The sequence below is a fragment of the Corylus avellana genome, chromosome 3, assembly GCF_965113065.1.
Source record: "Corylus avellana chromosome 3, dhCorAvel1.hap1.2, whole genome shotgun sequence".
In the NCBI taxonomy this organism is placed as follows: Eukaryota; Viridiplantae; Streptophyta; class Magnoliopsida; order Fagales; family Betulaceae; genus Corylus; species Corylus avellana.
In genome coordinates, this window is record NC_142492.1 from 4,772,879 (window position 1) to 4,789,907 (window position 17,029).

The 17,029-nt window shown below is 35.0% G+C and overlaps 2 protein-coding genes across 3 annotated transcripts; both read left to right on the forward strand.

Annotated features, from left to right (window-relative positions):
* Positions 1-2,557: 2,557 nt before the first annotated feature.
* On the forward strand, positions 2,558-6,942 carry LOC132176531 (protein DETOXIFICATION 18). The gene is made up of 7 exons (XM_059588769.2): positions 2,558-2,921; positions 4,356-4,900; positions 5,341-5,427; positions 5,524-5,580; positions 5,689-5,927; positions 6,009-6,127; positions 6,671-6,942. The coding sequence occupies exons 1-7, from the start codon at positions 2,613-2,615 to the stop codon at positions 6,800-6,802; spliced, it is 1,488 nt and encodes a 495-aa protein (XP_059444752.2). The 5' UTR covers positions 2,558-2,612; the 3' UTR covers positions 6,803-6,942.
* Positions 6,943-10,602: 3,660 nt separating this feature from the next.
* On the forward strand, positions 10,603-14,382 carry LOC132175005 (protein DETOXIFICATION 18). 2 transcript variants are annotated; one of them, XM_059586795.2, is made up of 8 exons: positions 10,603-10,908; positions 12,088-12,632; positions 13,060-13,146; positions 13,248-13,304; positions 13,408-13,646; positions 13,745-13,863; positions 14,030-14,176; positions 14,277-14,382. In XM_059586795.2, the coding sequence occupies exons 1-7, from the start codon at positions 10,633-10,635 to the stop codon at positions 14,159-14,161; spliced, it is 1,455 nt and encodes a 484-aa protein (XP_059442778.2). In that variant the 5' UTR covers positions 10,603-10,632; the 3' UTR covers positions 14,162-14,176; positions 14,277-14,382. The 2 variants fall into 2 exon arrangements, with proteins under 2 accessions (XP_059442778.2, XP_059442777.2); XM_059586794.2 differs by having other exon boundaries at positions 14,030-14,382.
* Positions 14,383-17,029: the final 2,647 nt, after the last annotated feature.

Consider the following 17,029-nt stretch of genomic DNA (forward strand, 5'->3'; position numbering starts at 1 on the left):
TTAATATAGACTAATTAATTAAAACCATTAAAAAAAAAACAACGTAAATTGGATCCTAATTAAGTAGAAAAAATGGAAGGAAAAGAAATGTCCAAAAACCTTTCTTGCAAACCGAAGCGTCGACATTGACAGCGCAAGAAGAAAATCTACATTTCACAATTTAACCTATTCCAATCTTTACTCTATTCCTTGATAGCAAATGCAACTATTTTAAAAACCTAAGGGCACTTGACTAATCAACTAATCAAAACAAAAAGGTCACATATCTAAGAAAATTTGTATAACCTGCAAGAAAATACATATCTTGAAAAGAAAAGGCAAACTTGAGACAGATCGATTCAAACAATATAATTCCAAACAAACATGTTAGTGACCCACGATTCATAAATAAACCCTAAGAAACTTATTTCGTAAAACCCCTAATTTTTAAAACCCTAAATCCGCACCTTGTATTTACCGCATCCAATAAACCTTCTACCAAGATTTTTCTGCGTGCGAGAAGTTATCACTAGTGATTCAATTCCGCATAGGCATTTTGTACACGCAATGGTAGACTTCGCCGACAAACTTCCCACCGACAATCCACAAGCCCTCACATTATCGTCAACGAACTCACTTGCAATCTTCTTCCTAGTTGACAAGCTGTGAGCCGGAGAGGAGAAGGTTTTGAGCTTTCGCATGGAGGTTGGGCAGCTGTGTGGAGAAGGGAAGTGACGAACTGGAAGGGTTCTTGACGAAGAAGATGAAGTGAGGAGGACGGGGTTCTCTTCTTTGGTTTTAGGGCCCGTTTGGAAGTGCGATTTCAATAAGTGCGATTTTAAAAATTGCGTTTTTAAAATCGCTAATTTTTAAAATCACACAGGCGTTTGGTAAAACATACTAAAAAATACTTTTTTTTATTAATTGAGTGTTTGGATAACATTAGTATATAATTGTGGTTTCATGACCAAATTACTAATAAGGATGAACAAGACAGAGAGGATGAAGAAAAGAAAAAAGAAAAAAGAAGGGTTTTAATATATTTTAGGTGGGTATTCTTGGTATTTTTTTTATTCCCGTTCTAAAAAAGGTAACTATTGCGCCAAATATCTTTTTAATATAAATCGTGATTTTGTTTTAAATTCGCACTTTTTTCAAATAAGTACCTCTAATCAGCTTATGAAAATCGCAGATTTTTTTGAGATTTTAAAATTTGCGTTTTTAAAATCCCAATCCCAAACACCTTAAAGTTGCAATTTGGTTTAAAATCGCAGATTATTTTTTTAATCCCTTACCTTAACAAATCGACGGCGTTTTCGTAAGGCAAAAAAGAAAAGCTACCCATGGGAAATAGTGGACAAGAAACGTTGTCGTGTTCTTTGTGAACTGATCGTTTCAAACAGTATGTTGGAAAACGTTGTCGTGTTCTCCCAGCACGACAACGTTTTGTGGGAGCTTCTTTCTAATTTGATTTTTTATCCCAAAATGGCATTTTAGTAACTTAACCTTGCCAAAATGATGTTGTATTGAATTTTTCATCCTATTTGACAGTAATGACTAACAAAGTGGCCAAATTGCAACTGTTTTGTAGTTTGGAGGCTACTTTATCACTTTTTGAACATTATAGGGCTAAAATAAAAATGACTGGTAGTTTGGGGAGCTAAATTATATTTTTCCCTTAAAAGTAAGTAATTTTTTTTTTTTAAGGGTGTGTTGTTAAAAGATATTGCAAAACGTAAGGCGTTTGGCATTGTGACTTAAAAAGCACTAAATTTAAAATAAGAAAAAAATATGTGATTTCTATAAAAGCAGGCTAGGAGGTGCTTATTTGAAAAAAACACGAATTTAAACCAAAATCATGATTTATCATAACAAATATTTGATAAAAAAATATTTTTTAATATATTTTACCAAACGCCTTTACGATTTTAAAAAGTAGCGATTTCAAAAATGCAGTTTTTGAAATCGCAATCCCAAACGGACCCTAAGACCTTAAGAAACTTAGAATCTGTTTGGCATTGTGTTTGATAAATTGAGCTTTTAAGTAAAAAAAATGTTTTTGGGTAAAAACTTCATTTTTAAGCTTTTGCTAAAAGTGCGTTTTGACTATTTTTGGGTTTTTTGAACTCTTAAAAGCGTTTTTAATTTGTTTACCAAATATGTACTTTTTTCTTCAAACAAACTTTTCAAATGCTAAACATATTTTTAAATCCTCAACCCCATACCCAAACAGGCCTTAATCTTAACCGTCGGTTAAATTACATGCTCAAGTTAAAAAGAAATGATGGAAACACAGAAAGAATAGGTCCATATACAGCTGCTAGTGGAAGCCTCTGGATTTTTCTTCCTTTGCAGCTGTCAATTAATAAGGCATGGCCCAATTTATTTATCCTTTACATTTCTCGGCTCTCGGCAACAATCTTTATTTTATTGAATTGGGCACATGTCACAAGGCAATGGATATTGTTTTAATGTTTTTGGACCACTTTATTGTCGACATCCTAGTAAGAATAAAGATGCAATATATATATATATATATATATATATATATATATATAGAGAGAGAGAGAGAGAGAGAGAGAGACAAATTGTAAGGATAAAAGGTACTACGAGAACTGGGGTGGAAAATAGAGATGTCTCCGAACACATATTCCGGCACAGATCATGGACCCTTGCTAGAGGCTTGTGATGATGATGATGATGATGATATTCATGGTGGAGATCATCAAGAAACAAATAATGGAGGGTGGGGGAAGAAAGTGTTGGACGTGGAGGAGGCCAAGAAGCAACTTTTGTTTTCCCTTCCAATGATTGTTACCAATGTTTTCTATTACTCCATAACCTTGGTGTCTGTCATGATCGCCGGCCACCTTGGCGAGCTTGAGCTCGCCGGCGCAACTCTTGCAAACTCGTGGGCGGTTGTCACCGGCCTCGCCACCATGGTAACTACTCTATCACGTCCATTATGTCTCTTAGTACTTCTTATATATGTTTTCCTTTTATTTGTTTACTTAATTTTTCATCTTCCTTTTCTTTCATGTATTTTTTTTTTCTTTCTTTTTAGTCTGAGTAATAGTATTGACATATTTGTAGCACACTGCTCTTGCTTTCACAAGAAATGTATACCATTAAATTCGCATTGATATAGTTCTTTCATAGAATTGAGAACAAATGGAAAGGCTATGGCTTCGTATGATACGCTCTCGAAATAAGCAAAAGTACTTAAAATTACTTTCATTTTTATGTTACATCATAATACTCTTTCAGTCAAAAAGCAATAATCACCCTCTAAAACGTTTTATCAAACGAACCGGTGGTACTAATATTTGTCTTTGGAATACAAAAAAAAGTAATGAATATTAGTATTTATTTTTGGAGGTAGTTGAGCAAGTGGGCCGGGAGAGCATGGTAGCAGGAGGAAGTGTTTATAATTTTTAATTAGTGGAGTAGTTGTCTCTTACATGGACATAGATTTCAGGCCACGTAATTGCAGCCAAATATGACAATGATGATGGTGATGCTAAACCATGACATAAGAAAACAAAAACTCCAAAAGCAAAAGGAAAAAGCTAAAGGATCACGTTTTTGGAGCAATGAGGCTTGCCTTTTGTCGTTTGATAACACTCCTTGAATATGCATCTATGAGCTCACAAGAGAGGTGTTGATCCACCTCAAGCCTTTTCTGGTTGTATGTATATATATATAAGGTAGGGATGTTTTCCTTTTGCTTTTGGAAAAGGAAAAAGCTAAAGGCTCACGTTTTTGGAGCAATGAGGCTTGCCTTTTGTCTTTTGATAACACTCCTTGAATATGCATCTATGAGCTCACGAGAGAGGGTGTTGATCCACCTCAAGCCTTTTCTGGTTGTATGTAATTAAGATGAAATGTGAAGGGTATACCCACATATGCTTTCATGGTATCTTTGTGGCACGAACTTTGTCACTTCATTTCTCATAATGGATTGGAGAAGAGACATAATATATCAGTACTGTTCTCTGTGTTTGGAAGAACTTCTCATAAAGTTTACAGACTGACAAAGTTGTATGCAAGAGTACCTATTTTCTGATAACATTACATAGTTCATGACTTCATGCTTTGTCTTGATCAAATGATCTTTCTTTTTTGAATGAATGACCAATTTATTTGACCAAGAGATAAAGAGTACAAATTTTGCTATAGCAGAAGCAAATCAAGGCACTCGATCACTCCTTAGTTGCAAACAAAGCTAAAACAAAAACACTACTACAAAAAAGTTGACAGCAGATAATCCTAGCTACTGCAAACAATGATATGAAACACTATACTTGAGGCTAACTTTTCTCAAATTTTTAATGATGTTCAGCTGTTGACTCCTATCATCTTTGTTCTTGTTTTAGATTGGATTAAGTGGAGCCCTTGAAACACTTTGTGGGCAAGGATTTGGAGCAAAATTATACAGAATGTTGGGAATTTATCTACAAGCCTCTTGTATCATATCTTTCCTCTTCTCTGCCATCATAGCCGTCATCTGGTTCTATACAGAACCCATACTGATCTTACTTCATCAAGATGCTGACATTGCAAAGACAGCCGCCCTCTATATAAAGTTTCTTATTCCAGGATTATTTGCATATGGCTTCCTGCAAAACATGTTGAGGTTTCTTCAGACACAATCTATTGTTTGGCCCCTGGTTGTATTCTCAGGGCTACCATTGCTTTTTAATGCTGGTATTGCATATGCTTTAGTACATTGGACAGCTCTCGGTTTTAAGGGAGCTCCATTAGCAGCTTCGATTGCATTATGGCTATCAGCAATTAGTTTGGCCATGTATGTGACTTGTGCAAAGAAATTTGAGCAAACATGGGAGGGATTTTCATTGGAATCTTGCCGGTACATTTTTTCAAACTTGAAACTAGCTCTGCCCTCTGCAGCAATGGTATGGTAAGTGCCTTCAACATACTATCCCCTTCCCTTTGCTTGATCTTTATATTCAAGACATTATCATGATGGAAGAGTGCCCGAGAATTTATATACAAATGGTTTAGTTTTTAAGCCATGTGGGACACACTCTATAGCCGATGTCCTCGGCAGCCTACTGTATCAATACTGACTTGATGATAGTACTTTCTTTTTTGGCTCATCCACTTATTTATCAGTATTCAATGACTTAATACTATGCTCATGTATAGTACTAAGACATTTTAATACAACCTATAAGTTGTTCCCTTCCTAATTCGACTACAAAGTCACCACAAAGCGGCAACTCATTTGATCCCACAAATGATATAAACCTTAGGTAGAACACATCCTTGAGCACTTAGTATCGTAAAACATGACCATATAAAATTTTTACAAGTCCTCTATTTTCAAAATGTTGCCAGCTTGGAGTACTGGGCTTTCGAGATTCTGGTGCTCTTAGCAGGACTGTTGCAAAACTCAGAAACAACTACTTCGCTGGTTGCAATGTGGTAAGTTCCTCCGTCTTTTCCCCTGCTGTATCAGTTACAGGCTGATTTTTACCCTTAAAATTTTTTTTTTTGTCTTTCTCTGGACTATAACTTCAGCGTGAATACAGAAGCTATTTCTTTCATGTTCGCATATGGTCTCAGTGCTGCTGCAAGGTGAGTTGGTAGGATATATATATATATAAAGTTGCCTTATTCTTTCTAAGTCCTCCATTTCTCCATTCTGTTCCAGATACTGACAAAATTTTGAACTTAATGTGGCAGCACAAGGGTGTCAAATGAATTGGGAGCAGGCAATGCCAACCGGGCTAAGAATGCCATGTCTGTGAGTGTTAAGCTCTCTCTGCTTCTTGCCTTCACAGTTGTTTTGGCTCTTGCACTTGGTCACAATATATGGGCTAGTTGCTTCAGTAGCAGCTCTGAAATCATAAAGGAATTTGCTTCAATGACACCTCTTCTTGCAATTTCAATATTCATTGATGCAGTGCAAGGTGTCTTGTCAGGTCAGAATCAATCAATTTTCTGTCTTTTCTAATATATGTTTTGAGGTTCAAACTTCAAAGCTAATGGTTTTGATGCTGCAGGGGTGGCCAGGGGATGTGGTTGGCAGCACTTGGCTGTGTACGTTAACTTGGCAACCTTCTATGTCATCGGTGTGCCAATTGGATGTGTCCTCGGATTTAAGTCAAAACTACAAGCTAAGGTGAGCTCTTTAAGAACAAGAAGATAAAACAGGAAATGAAATGCTTCTAAATTGCGTTATGGAGTTGTTTTTCTTAAGAAATTATTTGCCCCCCTCCAATTCTAACGAATTGATATGGGGCTACAATAAATATTTCTCAATGATACAATGAATCTCATAAATCTTTTATAGTTTGGTTGCGTTTTGCACAGAACGAAGTTAAACTAAAAGACCCTTAGAAGACATGTTGACATTAACATTATGTACACCAATAGATGCACCAACTTCAAATCTTAATCATAAAATGGATAGTGTCCTATTCCGCTTGGTTAAAGCAATAGCTTGGTGTAAGTTGGGCGTTACAAATGTCAACTTAACTTTCTCTTTTCTTCGTGTGAACTTCTTCCGAGACTCTTATGACCGAACATACCCAAATATCAGTTAAAATCTGTCTGCAAATACATGCAAAATACCATATTTCCTTCAAAGCAATATGAGAAGATATCATCTGCTTGACAAAAAAGAGAAAGATAATGTTTAACTTATTTGCTTTGTTTTCTACAGGGTTTGTGGATAGGCTTAATCTGTGGCCTCTTCTGCCAAGCCGGCACCCTCTTGTTGATTACACTCCGCACAAAATGGGATAAACTGGATCTTCTCGAGAAAGGTAATAAAGAAAACCCTGTCTCAGTCTAGCTCAAAGCCAAGCAGAAAAGCAATGATCAACACAGCCTGCAGCTCGGGTGAAGTAAATGACCAGTGACACATTTTGGCAACAGCAGCATATAAAAACACTCACATTTTATGATGATACACATGCAAATCTTAAGTCTTCACTCTTTGCTCTTTTTTTCTTTTTTTGCTTCCTCTAGGATTTCAAACTCATAAAGATACAAGGAACATTCCGCCGCTGGAGAAGGCGGAGATGTGTCGCCTAATGTTTTGGCGCTGCTAACTCTAAGGGGTTGGCCTAGTAGTTGAGGCTTGTGGTCTTAGGAAGTATCACCCCGTATATCTCAAATTCGAGACTTGCTAGGTGTAAACTCCCTCCAGTGTAAAAGCCAATGGTTTACCCTGATTCGTGTAAGAAAACTTTTGAGGGTGGGGCATAGGTTCAGGTTTACTCTATAGGGGTGAGTCCAAAAGGCTCTGCCTTGTTGAGGTTCACCGTCATTGAAAAAAAAAAAAAAAAATTAGGGGTGCCTAAAAGTAAAGAGTGAGATAGAGATTAAAGAGAATTTGAAACCCTAATGTTTTAACTCTTCTTACATGTAAAGAAAGAGTAGACAAAGAACTTTTTTTTTTTTTTTTTTTTTTTTTTTTTTTTTGACATGTCCGCACAAGAGGGGGAAATAAAATTTGAACTAATGACCTTCACTTCATTAGGCGTAGTCCCAGCCGATTGAGCTACCTCTTGGGAACAAAGAACTAATTTGACGTTCCTTAAACGGAAGTTACATAAGAGAGTTAATAGGCAAATTAAATGCACCATTTATTTCACTTAAAATGCACATAGCCATATTAAACCGGTTTTTTACCTGAACAACCTGTTTACTTTTAAAAAATTGTAAGTTAAATGACTAGTTTAGTATTTAAAATTTATGGGGTTTATGCCACATGTTGCAATTATAAGCCATTCCAAGGAAGAACTTTACTTTTTATATAAGGGTTAAATACATAATTTCCCCCTAGGGTTTCATTTGGATCACAGGAGGTACATATGATTTTGATAAAGACGGAGATAGTACTTTCGTTAAAATTTCATCCAAAACTTAACAGAACGCCACATCAGCACCAATCAAATGTCGCCACGTGTCATGTAATTAATTAATTAATTTTTTTTTAAATAAATAAAAAGATTTAAAAAAATTATTTTTTCAAAAAAAAAAAAAAAAAAAGAAGAAAAAAAATTGGGAGTGGCCCGGCCACCTCCAATGAGTCTTGGGTGTGGCCAGGCAAGGGGGTAGCTAGGTGCGCCAAGGGGGTGGCCGAAACCACCCCCACCCATTGGGGGTGGTTTCGTCCACCCCCTTGGTTCTATGAGGTGGTTAGGTCATCCCCAATATATATATATATATATATATATATATATATATATATTAATCTTTTTAATATTTTTTTTTAAAAAGTCAAAAAATTAGTTACATGACATGTTGATTGGTGTTGACGTGGCATTCCATTAAGTTTTGGACGGAATTTTAACGGAAGTACTACCTCTGTCTTTATCAAAACTACAGGTACCTCTTGTGATCCAAATGAAACCTTAGGGGGCAAAAAATATAGTGTTGAAACCCTTAGGGGAATTAGGTATTTAACCCTATATATAATATATATGATAAATGATTGGTATCAATATTTTATTCATATTTTCCTATATCATCTTACAAATTAATCATTAGATTTATAAATTTATGTGGACCCCACATAAGTCAATGGTGGACTTTATAAATTTAATGATTGATTTATTAAATTTGTAAGAGAACATGAGAAAAATACGGGCAAATTATTGAAATAAATAATTTCTCTCTATATATATATAAAATGATGAGAGCGCCATTATTCAAATCGACAATGGTTTTTTTTTTTTTTTTTTAAATAAGATTAATGGGAACATTAAGTGGGTCAAAGTTAAATTAATTCTCAATTAAAATCTAAACTTGAGCTTATTAACTCACAATCAACTAAAAAACTTTTCAAAGCCCCAACATAGTGGAAAATTTAGATAAATTTGAATGACATGAAAAGATGAAAGATATGTAAATTTTGAGCTAAATTTTTAGCCGTTTGTGAGTTATAAGCTCAAATTTACTTAACTCACAAACGGCTAAAAAGCTTTTCATATATATATATATATTTGACAATTCATATCTTCATCTTATCTTCATCTTATTCGTACATGCGGAATTGTCAAACTGAAGAAGATTGTACACTAAAAGAGTGCCTACTTTTTATGTGGTAAGCTCTTTCTTCTCATCCATTCTCGTCGTGTGGTGGTATGTCAGAAAGTGATAAGTCAGAAGAGAGAAAGACAATTCACAGCCAAGTAAGAAGGATTTTTTTGGGTCTCTTTCCAAAATTCTATCCAGTTTTTATTCCAAACTATTTTTTAAATATTTTATTGACTAAAGCATCGGAGTCTTCTTGTCGGACTAAAAAACAAAAATACTGATCCACCATGCACGATAACTTAATTAACTAATCATTATTAGGTTGGAACTAACTTTGTTCAAATGGTTGATTATTTTTTGAAAACATTGTTGTTGTTTTTTTTTTTTTTTTTTTTTTTTGGGTATCACTGAAAATTGTGGCCAAACAGAAAACGTTTTCGGTTAATCAAGAAAATCCTCTTTAATTACCGTCAAATAGTTGACATTTTTTTTAAATCGAAAACCATTTTTTGAGTTTGAGCTTTTCTTTCTTGCATACACTCTTTCTCGCAATTCATTCTCCGTTGCCCAGCCGAAACTCGTCCACTGTTTCTTGCTATTGCTAGAGGTTGTTGACGGTCACCATTACGGTCATTATTTTTTGTATGAGCAAATAACCAATGATTATTTTCAACTAATTTTTGTTAAAAATATTTCGCGTCGAAGCCCAAAAAAAAAAAAAAAGGCCTACATGTCTTACATAAGTCTATAAGTCTCTCTTGTGTCCATAAAAAAATGAGGTATTTTTTAAAATTATCATTTGATCAAAATTCAATAGTAATTAATCACAAGTCCAATGGTGATTTTAAAAGCTACATTATCATTGGAGAAATACAAAAAGAATATAAGAGTAACTTCTAACATTACTCAATAGGAGGCACATGAAATTCAACTCACATTATCATTGGAGGAATACAAAAAGAATATAAGAGTAATTTATAACATTACTCTATAGGAGGCACGTGTGAAATTCAACTGTAGATATAAAAGCACATTTTGAGTAGTTTTGTCCAAATTAATAGAAAATGTGGACGGAGGGGCAAATTAAAAATAAAGAAATGTTAAGGGTACCAAATATTTTACCCATAGATGAACACCAAAATAATGTAAAGCTTATTCATAGGTACCAAATATATATATACCAATGGATAAGCTTTTTTTTGTTTTTTTTTCATTAGACCGATCGATTAATAATTTAATAGAGAAATGCTAAAGGCTAAACTTTTTGGCCCAACAAAAGTCCAACTTTTACCATCTTTTTTTTTTTTTTTTTTTTCTAAAAAAAACAAAATGGAAAATGGAAAAAATGTCTAAAGCAACCCTATTTATTTTTTGTCTTTCTTTTATTTGGTATTTTAAAAAAATGAAAAAAATATCATTTTTCATTTTTTTAAAATACCAAATAAAAGAAAGACAAAAAATAAATAGGGTTGCTTCAAACATTTTTTCTATTTTTTATTTTTTAAAAGTAAATAAGACAAAAGTTAAATTTTTGTTGGGCAAAATAGTTGGCTCCCTATTATTCCTCAATTTAATATATGTAGAGAAGTTAACCGGAGGCAGAAAAAGCAGAGAGGACAGCAGAGGAGGAAAACAGAGATGATAGAAAAGGCAAATTTAGATGGTGCGACACCCTTAATAGAGGTTGATGATGTCGAAGAAGAAGAGAGAAAGGGAGGGTGGTGGGAGAAAGTGTTGGACGTGGAGGAGGCGAAGAGACAAGTCTTGTTTTCCTTGCCTATGATTCTTACCAATCTTTTCTATTACTTGATCACCTTGGTATCCGTCATGTTCGCCGGCCACCTTGGCGAGCTTGAGCTTGCCGGTGCCACTCTTGCAAACTCCTGGGCTACTGTCACCGGCTTTGCTTTCATGGTAACTCCATCTATCACATCTGTAATTATATAGCAGTATACTATACAGCTCCGGCTCAGCTGACCATAGGCAGGTCCCATAAGAAATATATGAAAACTACTGCCACAATTGCTTATGAAATATCTATACTATTACTTTGTAGGATTGAAATCAAACTGGGTCTCTTCAGTTGTCCATGTAACACAGTCATTGGTGTAAAGAAGGTGGTTGTGCCATGTAGTATATAACAAAATGAATTTGTAATTGTATTTTCCACCTTGCACAATGTGCACTAGATGTTTGATATAAATACAATGAGAAGATAGAGCTGTACATTAAACGTGGAAATAAGTAATGAAAGCTAATCTACTGCTGTGGTGGTGTTGGCCTTGTGGAGAAGCACGATCGGCGGACCAAGAATCCATGTCGTTACTCCACACGTAGGACAGAAAAGCTTGATGAATAAGTCCAAAGGCAAAGTAAGCATAAGGATGCCTATATCAGCAGAGTGAAAAAGTTAGAAAAACCAATGTCATCACGTTCGGAGCTGAGCCATTCGAATGGTGGCCAAGAACGCTTGAATAAGTAGGTCTATAGTAGGACTAATGCTATTTAGTAGACTGGTATACAATTGTTATACAACTTGGAATGGTGTGACAGTAAAAATCAGTCCTTGATTTTTTTTGTTTTTGCAATGTTTATTTTCACTGACATATTATCAAGTTGTATGACAGTTGTATAAGTTGTATAACAGTGTACTAAATAACATTACTCCTATAATAAACAAAAAATTTAAGGTAGAGTGTTTAATTTACTATGAGGTTTTCCACTTCATAGCTTTATCTATAAGGGCAGTCCTACATACTTTCTTAGTTAGTGTGTTGCTTGAACTTATTTTTACTTCTTTACTCATAGTTAATAGAAGATGAGACATAATTTGAGTTTTGAAAAAAAATAATAATAATTTCAGTTGTTTTCAGAACATTTGCAGTACTTATCTGCTTTTTACGTATCTTGATATTTATTTGTCCAAAGACCAATACCTGGAAAGATCTTAATTAAAATTTATGGATTGTGACATAATTCTGTGCAAGATGAGCTAATCTTTGAATTGATTGCATGGTTCATGCGTTCTTTACGTGCTAACTTTTCCTCCTTAACTTTATTATGATGCTCTTTTCTTGATTCTTATCATTTTAGGTTGGTTTAAGTGGAGCTCTTGAGACACTGTGCGGGCAAGGATTTGGTGCAAAATTATACAGAATGTTAGGGATTTATCTACAAGCCTCTTGCATCATATCCTTCCTATTCTCTATAATAGTATCCATCATCTGGTTCTATACAGAGCCCATACTAATCTTTCTTCATCAAGATACTGAGATCGCAAAGACAGCTGCTCTTTATATGAAATTCCTCATTCCAGGTCTATTTGCATATGGCTTTCTGCAGAACATCTTGAGGTTTCTTCAGACACAGTCTATAGTTATGCCCCCGGTTGGATTCTCATTGCTACCATTGGTTATTCATATTGGGATTGCATATGCTTTAGTACATTGGACAAGTCTTGGTTTCAAGGGAGCTTCATTGGCAGCTTCTATTTCATTATGGCTGTCATTCCTTATATTGTCCATGTATGTCATTTGCACAAATACACTTAAGCATACATGGGAAGGATTTTCATTCGATTCATTCTATTACATTTTCACCAACTTGAAACTAGCCCTGCCCTCTGCAACAATGGTATGGTAAGTAACCTGAAATTTCAATTATTTATCTCTTTGTTAGGCTTATTGTTAATTGTTTAAAACTAAACAATGACATAGCATTACTCAAATATGTGAACAATGTCTAAGATACAAATTGGATTGTACTGCCTTGTTAAGATATATAAATACTAAAACATGCTCGGTTGATTGTTTCAAAATTTTGCAAAATCTTCTTTCTATTAGCAATATACCATGAAAAGAAGAAATTCCAAACTGATCTGAAAGAAACTAGGGAAACCCATTCCTTTTTCAAACAAGTATCCTGTCCAAAAGTCTCAACACAAAGGGTTTCAGGTAATGAGTAATTTGTACCTTTTTAGCGTACAAATCAGTCAGGGGCCACAGGAATTGGTATAAAACATAATCTCATATATTTTACTAGTCTATTTTTCAAAATATTTGCCAGTTTGGAGTACTGGGCTTTCGAGATTCTGGTTTTCTTAGCAGGACTGATGCAAAACTCTGAAACAACTACATCGTTGATCGCAATGTGGTAAGTTTCAGTTATCTATTTCCCTGATTTTATCACTTTTAGACCTAATCTTTATGCTTTAATCTGATATGTTGCTTTTTCCTTTTGGATTATATATTCAGTGTGAACACAGAAACTATTGCCTACATGATCACATATGGTCTAAGTGCCGCTGCAAGGTTAGTTGGTTGAGTAACCTAGTAGATTGTTTTTATTCTTTCTTGTTCTTTCATTTCTGAATTCTGTCTCAGACACTGCAAAAAATAAAACTTATTGTGACAGCACAAGGGTGTCAAATGAGTTGGGAGCAGGCAACCCTAACCAGGCTAAGAGTGCCATGGCTATGAGTCTCAAGCTCTCTGTCCTTCTTGCACTCACAGTTGTTCTGGCCCTTGGCTTTGGCCATAACATATGGGCTGGATTCTTCAGTGACAGCCCGGCAATTATACATGAATTTGCTTCGATGACACCCCTACTTGCAATTTCAATAATTGTTGATTCTGTTCAAGGTGTTTTATCAGGTTTGAATTATCCAATCTTCGTCTATAAGCAGTTGTGCCTGACCTGTGTTTTCTAGTTTTTATCCTTAGTTACTGATTCTAACATTAAGATACTACAGGGGTGGCCAGAGGATGTGGTTGGCAGCACTTGGCTGTGTATGTTAACTTGGCAACTTTCTACTGCATTGGTGTACCAATTGCAGCCTTCCTTGGTTTCAAGTCAAAACTGCAGGCGAAGGTGAAACAGATATAGTGGCAGTCTGTTTACAAAATACCTAATCATTACACTTCTCTGCATAGACATACAATTAATCACATTTCCTTCTTAGCAATTTGAGAGCAATCACATACTTAACAAAATGTTTAGTTATTTAAGATTTGCTAATGTGCATTAATTTGTACAGGGTTTGTGGGTTGGCTTAATCTGCGGGCTATCCTGCCAAGCCGCCACCCTCTTGCTGGTTACACTGCGTTCAAAATGGACAAAACTGGATCTCCCTGAGAATAGTAACAAAGAAAATCCGGTTTCGGTCTAGCTCAATGCGAAGAAGGTATAGTGACTAACAACACTAGACTACTTGAGCCTTTTACAGATTTTTGGGGACATAATTAGTATTCTATAGAGACAAGTTTGAGCTTCTGATATTTCAGCTTCCTTCAAATGCTGCACATTTGCCATTTGGATTTGCTCAAGAGATGTGTGTGGCAAGAAAATTTGCAAGCTATGAAGTAAATTTCAGCAATTTTTACTGATTGATCCTACTATGGCTCAAAAGACAAAGATTAGAAGAAGGTGAATGTCCTTCCATATATTAATCTGGAAATGTGTTGTAAAATAAAAGCATTTCAATTTTCCTTAGCTTGACATTTGCTACATGGCCTGAAAAAAACACCCCCAGATAGTTAGGGATCCAAGAGTATCAAATAGGCACCCTGCACTTGTTACTAACATGTGTTAAAATTTTGATACATTAGGAAAAAACGAAAGAAGAAGATATAGAAATAAAGAACAAAAAGTATATTTAAGGTGTTTTGTCCATAGAGGTGTACTATTATAGATGCCTATAATACTCCACTATATATTATAGGCATCTATAATAAGAAACCTCTATATATATGGCCAATTAATTTGAGTAAACTTCTATTTCGATTTTTTTTTTCATCCTATTATCTTATATATTAATTAATTTGAGTCAACAATTCAGCATCATCGAAATCAAGGGTTCATAAATAAAATTTCCAACCCAATCAGTGTTTCCAAAAGTACAAATCGAACCCAAGAACCCACCGCTCCCTTATAGATGCCTTTAGTATTAAATCTTTAGTTAGGTGCAAAATTCATGAATAGAAATGATGTTTCCATCAATGAGCTAGCCCTATATTGGGCCTTTGCCTTTGGTAACATAAAGTCTAGCATTTTATAAACAATGATTTACTACTGTACGTAGTGTTATTTATTGCTTACCATAAACTAAATTATGTTTTTCAATTGGTTATTTATAGATTATTACATGTCGTATGACCATGAAAAAAAATGCTAAATCTGGGCACATACACACTTTTATATAGAGGACTTGACCCTAGCTATAGCCTGTAGTTAGTAGATTTAGAATGTCTTGGATCCAAAGGCCAGATAAGTGACCAGTGTAGCCATGTATGGATGGCAGTCACGTCTTATGGCATTACTTGTGGTGTTGATCACCCGAGATTGGACCTGGTGGGGCCACTAGTGGTGGCTAGACTAGCTATGTACCTCATTGGGGCACCGATGTTGACTAAAGGTCACATAAGACGCGCAAATCACCCGTAAGAGGGTTAAGTGTATGGGTAGGCCATGTGAGAACAGTTATGGATCATAAATGACTATGATTATTATATTGCACACTTCCTCAACATGGTTTTCCCCATTAAATTGCTCAACATGTTGTTCGCGAGATTATATGCCCTAACTATTTTACAAATGTACCATTTTTCTCGAAGAGCATAATAACAAAGAGAACACTTACCAAATTACCCAAAACTCATTACAAATGTTATATTAACTACTCACACTTCTAAAAAAAAAAAAAAACCACTCACACTTTTACATCTTTTCAACGTGAAACTCATTCTTCCTTCCTCTTTTTTTTTTTTTTTTTTTTTTTGTATACTCACATTATAACCAACGAAACAAATATTAATTACACTTTGTTTTAAAAAGTAATATGGTTGGAGCTGCATAGCTAGCAAAAACAAAGAGCAATTGGCAAAATAGCTTGACAATCAAGAAAAAAAAAAAACAGAAAAAGAAAAGAAAAGAAAAAGAAAAACACGTAAAACACAACCGCATTAATTTGCATGGCACTAAATATTTAGAGATTATGTTGGTGGGTTTGACATGCAACACGAGTGGCTTGTCCGCAATTACCTCTGCACCACAAAGCAATTACAAAAACATTAACCGAACTGCTCCATCCTCAACAAATTAATGGATATAAAAACATGAACTTGGATCAAACCTCCATAGACATCCATCTCCCTTTCTCCCTTTCTCCCAAATTAACAAAACCCATTTAAGACAGTAAACAGAAAGGGGAAAAAAAAAAAAGGGGGGCATGAAAATGGCTTCGTCGACCAAGGCTGCTGCATTGCTTGTGATGATCACCATGGTCGTCTTCCTGGCATCCTTAGAAGTCGGAGAAGCCATTAGATGGAAAGTGGACCAGCAATGCAACAAAAAGTGCTACAGCGGGTGCACGCTTGAGGGCACCGACTCGTCTGAATGCGCCGACCAATGCGAAACTTTATGCGATTCAATGGAATGTTTTTTCTGTGTTAAATTTGGTAAATTCAAGATATGATCATCACATACTGACATACGTCTATATCTATGTATACAGGGATCTTAGATATATGGAAGGGTGAGATGTATAATTCTCCAAACAATCTGCCTTTTATTTGCACCATTTGCTACACTACAAAACTTATATATATATATATATATATACACTTTAATTTCTACACTACAAAACTTACCATATGCGGATAATTAGTAAATAAAACTCAATACCTTTACTATTTTTTTTTTTTCATGCGTGTTGCATGTTGGCATGCATATGAACGTACCGTACGTATACGCCATCCCAAAAGACAAGTTATTCAAATAAAAACTTTCTCCTGATGTTGATTTTTATGATTAAGTATTAAAAAATGTAGCATAAACTGCAAAACAGAGAAAGGAATTCCCGGCAGCCGAAAACCACCAAGCAAAGTCAAGTAAACGCCGTACGTGACAAATTTTTCGGCCTTTTTTTTTTTTTTTTTTCTTTTTTTCACATTGTTCCTAAATGTTGGGATATATGGTGTCGGAAGATGTTTGTCTTGACGCTTTGGTGCCGCGTTGGGGAAGGTCTTCACAAGATCAT